The sequence below is a fragment of the Morus notabilis genome, unplaced genomic scaffold (genome assembly GCF_000414095.1).
Source record: "Morus notabilis unplaced genomic scaffold, ASM41409v2 Scaffold2630, whole genome shotgun sequence".
Taxonomy (NCBI): domain Eukaryota; kingdom Viridiplantae; phylum Streptophyta; class Magnoliopsida; order Rosales; family Moraceae; genus Morus; species Morus notabilis.
In genome coordinates this window covers 42471-52565 of record NW_010364508.1, presented here as the reverse complement: position 1 = coordinate 52565, position 10095 = coordinate 42471, and the positions used below count along the sequence as shown (strand labels likewise).

General features: G+C 31.4%; 1 protein-coding gene across 1 annotated transcript; it reads left to right on the top strand.

Moving 5' to 3' along the window:
• Window positions 1-1102: 1102 nt before the first annotated feature.
• Window positions 1103-3334, top strand: LOC21385519 (peroxiredoxin-2). Its single transcript, XM_010106757.2, has 3 exons — window positions 1103-1380; window positions 1616-1695; window positions 2876-3334. The coding sequence occupies exons 1-3, from the start codon at window positions 1226-1228 to the stop codon at window positions 3127-3129; spliced, it is 489 nt and encodes a 162-aa protein (XP_010105059.1). The 5' UTR covers window positions 1103-1225; the 3' UTR covers window positions 3130-3334.
• The last annotated feature ends 6761 nt before the right edge of the window (window positions 3335-10095 follow it).

Sequence of the window (10095 nt, the reverse complement as noted above, 5' to 3'; positions counted from 1 at the left end):
AATAACCTGAATTGGTATTGTTAATCGTGGATGGGTTGGGCATGTTAAAAATTCTGCAATACTAAACGCTATCAATATCAGAGCACATAAAATAATTAAAAAAAACCCCACTATCAATAATTACTTGTTCGTTATCCATAGTACTAATAATAATAATTGTTATTATTCTTATAGTAATAATAATAATAATAATTACTAGTTCATAACGACAATGTTGGCCCTCTACGTCGTCTCCAACGAATTCCACTTCGATTAATAATTTAATCGAACAACTTCAAGACACGTCTGAGAAACCCACAACATCGGTAGGAATTACCTCACCGAGTACCAACTAAAGTCGAAATTAATGGAATGCACTTGCCGCCGTTTTTATCTCTAAAAACTGACTGTGATGTCGTTTCCTATCTTCTTATGCATCTTCAAACGACATTAATTTTTTTTTTTAAAATAACCTCTTTTTTTTTTTTTTTTGTTGATCTAAAAAATAGCTTATTTAAATACATCTTGACTGAACTATTTAGCAATTTAAAAGAAAACGGGACTTTTGATCAAGGAATCATGTTAAAGGAGAGATTTTTAACGTGAACTCACTACTTTAAACGAAGAAAAACGACGATAACCTATTAAATACAACAACATAAAACGATTGAAAATGACACCAATAAAACAACAAACAAATTTAAAAACCGATACAACTTATTTTTTCTCTCTCTATTTTTTTTTTTTTAGTATAGAACTTAAAATAAGCATAACATTAAGAAAAAGAAAAATATAGGGTAGTTCGTAGTTCAATACTTCGTTAACCTCGATTTTTTTCTTTTTTGTTGTTGTTTGGTAGTAACAAAATATCTATTTTTGACGTGGTACGAATTAATGCAGAGCAATTAAAAGGGAAAATTATAACCCTTTTTGACACTTCCATGAGTAAACTAAATTTTTGGAGATTTTTTTTTTTTGTTATTTGATATTTAGCACGAATTAATGCAGAGAATTTTTAATCCCAAAATAAATAAAACAAATAATTATTATTTTGGACCGGACACGAAGACTTGATCAAATTCAGCTAATTGTAGATCCTTAAAACCCGACGCTTTGCTCAAACCAGATAAATATATGATCAAGTTCCATTTTTTGAAGAAATACAAGTTCCATTTCCGCATCAGATTATCCTCGACTGTCCGATCTAGATACCAGCGATCATCTGCACCGTTAATCATCAGCAGCAATGGCTCCGATTGCCGTAGGCGACTCGTTACCGGAGGGGACCGTCAGCTACTTCGACGCGAACGGAGATCTCCAGTCGGTTTCCGTACACTCTCTCGCCGCCGGTAAGAAGGTCGTCCTCTTCGGCGTTCCCGGCGCTTTCACCCCGACCTGCAGGTGAGTCTCGACTCGATCCTGATTTATCAAACTTGTTTGGTTGCTGAGAAAATGAAGAAAAAATAGGAAAAGTAAGAAAATTTTCTCTGTTTTTAAAAGTAGATAAGAAAAAAGTGGCTAAATTTTTTGGCTTTTCGCATTTCTGCGTGGTTTTTAGTCGTGAATTTTGGTTAACGATCTTATAATTGGAAGTGTGAAATTACTGATTGCGATGGGTTTTTGCTTGGTGGAACAGCCTGAAGCACGTACCAGGATTCATTGAGAGAGCTGAGGAATTCAAGTCAAAGGGCGTTGATGAACTTCTCTGCATCAGCGGTAAGACTTTTTTTTTTTTTTTCATTTCTAAGTTTTCATGTTTGACCTTTTAACGATTTGTCCTTGATTGGGAAAAAAAAAAAAAAAAAAAACAGAATCACCTGTGACCATGTGATAACCCATCTTGTGACTTTTTTAATAGCTGATTATTGGGGGTAATTTAATACTTTAGAGATTCCGTATATCTACTTGTGTCTTTTTTTTTTTTTTTATCTATCATTGGATAATATTTGTTGAGTTGTTTCTATTTGACCTTCCAAGGTAAAATAAATTAGATTCTACTTTCTAGAATGCTAATGTTGATCCGGGTTGAATTTTATGCCAAGATTTATGCTTTAGCTAGGTCTGCGACCAATTATAGTTGGGATGGCATTTTGTGTGAGGAATTACCCAAATGGCTGGTCAGTCTGCGGGTTTCACAATTGTTAAATGTAGTGGTTTGAACTTTTTGGTCTGAAATAGAGAAAAGTATGGTCTGAACCAAAACGTAAAAAGCTTTGTCAAACACCGGTTCAAACCACTTGAACTAGTTTACCAAACAGGCTCTTCATGTAATGTGTTTTCGTCTAGATTAAATACTCAAGAATCCATTTCATGTGATGTATTAGGAAATCAACACTTCGGCTAAGATGTCTCATTTGCAAGCTTGTTCTATTTTCTACAAGGCAAATAGACTATGGCGTTTGCATTATTAAATATAGAGTCAACAACGCTCATGATTTTCATTACTATTCGAGAGAAAAGTATGAAATGGAATGAGTACTAGGTTAAGGCATTAAACCCAAATTTATGGGATGTTTGTTTCAAGGGTTCCTCTCTGGTTCTGAATCATGGTTTTTGGTTCTCTACAGTGTTTTTCTCTCACAAAAAATTTGAATTTCAAAAATCAGAATCATGAATCATGGTTTTGAATTTATGAATTAAACGTCTCATTAATGTTTCGTCCTTTAGGCTTTTATTTAAGGTCATTGAACACACTATGTTTTAAGTAGGCCACATTTTCATCCATCTTTGACATTTCAAAAGAAAGGTCTTGAGGAGGCATGCCCTTTGCTCAGTTTGTGAAAATGTCCGATCCCGAGTTCAGATATTAATGTTAAAACTTAAAAGTTTAGAAGACACATTTTCGTTATGGCACCAGGATGTCTAACTTAAGTTTCTGATTCTCACGTTTCCACAGTCAATGACCCCTTTGTGATGAAGGCATGGGCTCAAAGCTACCCTGACAACAAGCATGTTAAGTTCCTGGCTGATGGTTCAGCAAAATACACCCACTCCCTTGGCCTTGAGCTTGACCTTTCGGAGAAAGGTCTCGGAACCCGTTCTAGGAGGTTCGCTCTCTTGGTAGATGACCTGAAGGTGAAGGCTGCCAACGTCGAATCCGGGGGAGAGTTTACTGTCTCCAGTGCCGAGGACATCCTCAAGGCTCTCTGAGTTGTTTTGTCCACTCACCCGATGCTTCCTTTTCTACCTGGTTTGGAAGTGTCGTTTTTGTGAGGGTTCTGTGATTACTCTTTTCTAATGGTTATATATCGGCACCAGTAGTCTGCTTTGTGAACTCTACTTTGGATTTAAAGTCCTCTTTTTTAAAATGGTGTGCGCTAGTTATGGAAATAAAGGAGCTGTTTTCTTCTCCTTCTCTCTTTTTAAGTCATAACCATAGAATCATTTACTGGCTTTTGTTTTAAAACATATAACATAATATGGCAATTATTTTATGCAGCAATTACGTTTACAAATGAAACTATCTCGTCTTTCCTCAAAAAGGATTACCTTTTTTTGGGAGGCATGTTGAGGGATGGATTGATGATTTTATTTTGAAGAACCCATAAGAATGAGTTTTTCGCTCAAATAATTACTTTATAACGATTCACGTTTGGTAGTGTTTAGCAATAAAGATACACTTGTATCGATCGACAAATTACAGTAAGAAAAATAAAAGTCATCTTTAATCCAGGATCTGCAAAAGAGGGTTTGCAAAGTTGATGTTCTAGTGGGACCATATTCGATGGGAAAAAATATATATATTTCAACGGGCCAACACAAATTAGAATAACCATAAAAATGTAGTGTTGTTAGTCTTTTGTCCCGTATTTGTAACCGTTGGATGTTTTCTGGAGAGCTCGATTTGCTAAATCTATGCAAAACTAATAGAATTTTCCAATAATAAACAATAGAAATTGTTACATTGTTATAGTGATGTTCTACTGCTTTGCGTGATTTCTTCGATTCAAAAGAAGAAGAAAAGAAGAAAATAGTAATGAACAAGTATGAAATATCTTTTTTCACAACGTGCAAAATTTCATTAGGGATATTTATATTTTGATACCGTGTGTTTTAAGTTTATTCAAAAATAATACTTTTAGTTTTTGATATTATTAAATGTATACTTTTAAATTAGATTTAATATATAAATCTATACCTTATCTCAGAATTTTAATCTTTAAAATGACAAAATTATCTTTAAGAAAAAAAACACTAAGCTTTCTAATATTACAACAAATTAAAAATTAATAACACAAAAAAACTTGTTTCCATGGTTTTTTACATTTTTTTGAGGTTAAACCCGTAAAATTAAAGTTTTTTTAGGTTTTTTTTCTTTTTCAATTTTTTAATCAAGGGTATTCTAGATTTTAAGGTTAAAATTAAGGGTTGACTATGAAAAACTATGAATTTAGATATTAAATCTAATTTTAAAGTATACATGTGATGAAATTAAAAACTGAAAATATAATTTTTAAATAAATCTAAAATACAATATATAAAAAGGTAAATATCCCATTTCATTATTTAGTTCCCGTGGACAAATTGGATGGTTTCTTTTACGTAACATATGTTAAACCATTGTTATAGAAGTTAATCATACGAGACAAGGCCCAATAATTATTACTTAATTAACTGACCAAACAGATAATAAATTCATTGATTGACACGTCAATGAAGATCTAACAAAATATCATCGTAAGACTTAGGGGTGTAAATCGGCCGGGTAGGGTAGGGTTGAGCCGAAAAATTGAGCCTACCCGACTAGTGCGGGTTGAGAAAATTTTGGGCCGCGACACTCTCTTAAGTTTACAAACCCGCAACCTTTCGGGTGACCTCGGGTAGGGTCGGGTTACTCGGGTTGGTGAAAACTAATTTTAATCTATGACTTCATCAATTTTAATCTAAGAGGCTCTTATATGCAAATAAATGATAAAATACTATTGTAGTAAATGAGCAATAAATGATATATGCAAATACTATTGTAGTAAATAATTACACAACAAAATTGCGGCATAATAAAATATAAAGACTAATAACTCATATCACAATATGCATAAAGCAAGAGTGATCTCAAGGACCACATGATCACTTTTTAGTCAATTAATCTGTGCTTGTTACATAAGAAATCATTATCAAACAGAACATGTTTTTCCTTCAATAGGGGGTCTAAATGCAAGGTGAACAATTAAAACACTCACTTTGAAATCAAACACTTCCAATATAAATAAAGAATGTCCTAATTCAACAACTATGGCATACAAGTATTTTTTACACAAATCGTGAATCCAAAACATAAATAAGTTAACAGTTTAAAAGCATAAAATCCATAAACTTATGAAAGTACGAATTTGAAGTGTTGAACATTGTTTTACCTACTTTGAACATGTTCGGCCGGGTAGGGTTACCTCGGGTTCATGTAACCCCACCCCGCGCCCCTACCCGCGCAGTGCGGGTTAGGTATAATTCAAACCGAAAATTAAATAAAAAATTAGAAACCCGTGATTTTCGGGTAGGGTCGGCTCGGCTCGGCCGGGTTCGTCGGGTTCGGGGTGATTTCTTACAGCCCTAGTAAGACTCAACGCATTGGCATATTTTATTCTCATGTTCCAGCATGATTATACAGTTGTAAGCCAAATTTTACATAAATTAATTGGTTGGTTCAACAATCCATACTATATACTTATCCAAAAAAAAAAAAAAACCCCCCATTCTCTAGACTATTATATCAGGGTATTTAATTTGGCTTTATTTGTGAACAACTAAACAAACATCCCAAAATGTATCATGGAAGGTAGGACACAAATTAGCCTAAATTAAGGAATTGCCAGAGTAGTAATAGATTCTATAGCCTAATTATATTAGCGTCCAAATTTGTCCACATACTGGTCATACTTTTGTTTTTGCCTTTTCGGCCAATCTGATTGCACAATCAGATTGTTTGCTTTTATTTTTATTTTTTAAAAAAATTGAGGGAAAAATTAAAAAAAAAAAAAAACACACATTGTTCATTTCACCGATTCAAGTTTTCAATTTTAGGTTTATATAGTAAAAAGCTCTCAGAAAATGTCACATCTAACTTTTTCTACTATAGTGAAAAGTTCTAAAAAAATATCACATTTTAACTCAAATTAAAAATTTAAATCCGCGAAGTGAAGAGAAGTTTTGACAAATTTTGACAACTCAAGCAATATGAGTTTTTTTTTTTTCCCCCCCTAAAGAAGCAATATGAGCTTATTATGGCAACGGCTGATTTTGTGAGTGTTTTTGCCAGCTTCGTCCAGACTGTGAGTGTAAAATTGAAACGTATTTTTTCTTGGAAAGCAAAATATATGTTAAATCAACCAACCATTTGCTTTCACTTTCCAGCTAGATTCTTTCTCATTTTGCTTCGTTAATATCAAATGTGAAGCTAAATATTTTATGCCATAAACCAAATATGGCACAACTTTTGCCTAGAAAACGCAGGGGACGTGAACTTGGTGCAAAGCTCAAGCACTTTGGAATACGCCAAATAATGATTTGAATGTACAGTGCCTGTTTAGTTAGAAGATTCGTTATCTGATTCGAATCATGGTTCATGATTCGTTACAGTATTTTCTCTCACAAAAAATACACGTAAATCGAAAATGGTTCTAATCCATGAACAAAACAGAATTTTTGGAAAAATAACTATGATACTTTAGATTCTTTGTAATGTATTTACCAAATAGTTGTTGAAATAGGCAAATGGGAAAGATGGGGAAAGTGAATGATCAATTCATATTTCATATCCTACTATTGATTTTTTTTTTCTTTTAAGGATTCATTCAACAAAAGAAGAAAAAAATCAACTGCACCTGTTGGTGGAGAGCTTGCTTAAAGCTGAGGCAAAAAAATAAGGAATGCCTGATGTCTTATAAGACCAACAAGGTCAAGTTGTGAGCAACGATATTACCAGTCATCCTTAAAATAAAATTAAAAAAAAAAAAGACAATTGAAAATCTCGAGCAATTCTCAAGTTAACGATGACATGTGACAATAGTTGAGATAAAATAAGGCTTAACACAAATAATTGACAATTCAGATGTATTGATCAAAGACCAATGAGATAGCCCATAAATTTAATTGCTAGTAATCCGGAAAGTACCTCACCACTAGATTGCATTGGCTATGTTATTATTGATTTACAAATAGTAGGTGATGATACAATGTAAAATAAAAATGGGTCCATAGATTATGCCGGATCATAGGATAATTAAGTTGACTAATACCAAAATTGTGTTGGTGAAATTTTGTATGAACGCCCCATAAATTTTTTGAATTTGGCAATTCAGTCTTTAAACTTTTTTTTATTGGCTATTAATCTCCATAATTTTTAATTTTTGGCACTTTTAATCATTATTGTTCAAATTCGTTAAAATTTTGATGGTTTTTTTGTGTTAAATTTACAAGTGACGGCCTAAGAAGTGCATTGATGATCATTTTTGTTTGGTATTACTAAAATTTCATGTTAAAATTTTGATTGAAGTATAAGTTATAATTAAATTAAGTTCAAGTTTTTAAATGTATTTGTATTGAAACTAAACAAAAATGAACATTAATGCTCTTATTAGGCCATCATTTGTAAGTTAGGTGCAAAAAATGGTCAAAATTTAATAAATTTGAGCAACAATGGATGAAGTATCAAAATTATGAATGTGCGTTTAGTAAATAGATTCAGAAACATAATTCTGAAGCTTAATTCAGAATCAGTATTTATTTACAAAATAGTCAAAAAAATTATGTCCAGCAGAAAAAAGAAGAAGAAGAAGAAGAAATAAAAACGGATGTGTGCCAATTTGGGAAAAATACATGGGAGTCGGCAAAGCGAGACATATTTTTGCAATAAACAATTTCTAAATGTGTAGATACCAACTAACAAGGGACAAAATCAACGGTCTCCTTTAACATGTTCAAAATTTAAAATAATTCGGGAACTGAAGACAAAAAGAAAAATAAGAAAATTCGTCTTATTCCTCTGTTTTTACGTGAAGAAAAAGATGACAATCTTTTCATTTTTTGGGATAAATCTGTCCTTTGCAATTGTTGGTTTGTTCCTTCAGCTCCATCCCAAAATTCAGGCTTCTTATCCTACCATAAGCAGTCAAATGGAAGAAAAAAAATGAAGTTCATTTATTTAGATAAAAAGAAAAAATAAAAAAAGGCCTTGTTCCAAACAAGAATAAACATGGAAACATGCTTGGCAATAGTGATACAAATAAAATGCAATAATAGCGTGTCATTTCAATAATATATATGTGGTAATCGTTCAAGTACGTTATATAACCGTTGCATGATATATATATATATATACACATATATTTTGAAAATACGATTGTTACATATTTGGTGGTAACTGTCGGCACTAATAACACCACTCAAAAACTCAACAACAAATAATCTCAAAACTCCAAAGAAATGAACGTGGGCTCTAAAAATTAAAGGTCTCGTTTTTGTCATAGTAAAACGCTTTTAAAAAATAATCACATTTAATTTTTTTATTATAATAAAAAATTCTCACATAAAATTATATTTTAATTTAAATTAAAAAATTAAATTAATAAATTAAACGAGCTTAAAATATCTTTTTTATTTCTTTTCTCCTTTTGCCCGAGGGAATAATAAAAATTGTGATGTATTTCATCAGTTCAAGACCTTATTTTTTTCAGGTCCCGTTCATTTCGTTGATTTAAGTTTTGCTACAGTAAAAAGTTTTCATAAATAATCACATCTAATTTTTTTACTACAATAAAAAATTATCATATAAAATTACATTTTAATTCAAATTAAAAACTAAAATCAGTTAACTAAACAGGACACGAGTCATTTTTTTGCTTGATTTGTTTATTAAATTTTAATCCTTTGGAGGTTAGGTTAACAGCTTTTGAATAAATAGCCTGTTGAAACAGACATTCGACTAGATTGTAATGCAGGTCTTTGAATGGTAAGCACGCAAATAGTTCATCGTATTAATTGGGAGTTCCTAGTGGTCTATAGCCCCATTGTACCCTCACATGCTATCTTCCCCCACCAACTACCTTTTGCAATAAATTACCATTGCACTGCATTTTGGTTCCTCAATATTTCTTGGTCCCTTTGTTTTTTTTTTTTTTCGTTTTTAACTTTAAATCAAATTAACACATGACATAATATGAAAATAATAATATTTATTTACCTTTCAGGTCCGAATTCCATATTTTAAATAATCAATTTAATAATATTTTTAAATGATTAGATCTCAATTGTAACTGTATTTTAAAATTTCAGTATATAATTTGTCAAAATAAAAAATGTGTTTAGAATTCGTTTTAAAATAATTTTATTTTTTATATGAAAATAAAAATGAAAAACGTTTTTAATTTCATACAGAAATTATTTTTAAAAATGCGTCTGATAATTTTATCAAGAGATTATTTTTAATGATTTTATTTTTTGTATGAAAATAAAAAATGAAAAACGACTTTTAGTCGTTTTTCATTTCTCTCTCATTTTACATTAAACTAAAAAATTATTTTCATTTCTGTTTTTTATTTTTAATTATGTCAAACGTTATTTTAGCATTTTTTTTATTTTTTATTTTTAAAAAATAAAAATAAAAATAATTCTAAATACGCTAAAAAAGTTTATAATCTATTATGCAAAATAAATAAATAAATAAACAGTTTAGAATGCCACGGCCCATATTTTGCATAAATAAAAATCCATTTTCTTTTCCTTCTTAAATGCCTTTTTAAGGTTTGTTTTTTCTTTTTTTGGTGTTTTTATTACGTTCGTGTTTGCTTGGAAAACCGCGATGAGAGGCAGTAGTAGATAAATAGAGGAGGGGGGGCTATAGGTGTCCGTTTGAGAGAGGGGCCCATATTTTGCATTTCAAAAAATTATAGAGGGACGAAAAAAGTTGCAGACAAGTCTTTGACTACAAACAACAAACAACTAATCTCTTCTCTCTCTCTCCTCTCTCTCTCTCTCATGTTTTTTATAATCTTTTTTTTTCCTTGAAACTAGAAGAGGAGGGTCTTTCTTGTCTTGGCCTTTTATATCATCTACAACACCTTTCAAGTTTCTTACACATCCACACGCTTTTCTTCTTCTTCTTCTTCTTCTTCTTCTTCTTCT

What these genes read in the sequence shown, in the direction of transcription:
- LOC21385519 (XM_010106757.2), top strand. Translation starts at nt 1,226, where the DNA reads ATGGCTCCGATTGCCGTAGGCGACTCGTTACCGGAGGGGACCGTCAGC. An exon ending in GCTTTCACCCCGACCTGCAG is followed by an intron (nt 1,381 to 1,615) that starts GTGAGTCTCGAC and finishes TTGGTGGAACAG; the next exon opens with CCTGAAGCACGTACCAGGAT. An exon ending in TGAACTTCTCTGCATCAGCG is followed by an intron (nt 1,696 to 2,875) that starts GTAAGACTTTTT and finishes ACGTTTCCACAG; the next exon opens with TCAATGACCCCTTTGTGATG.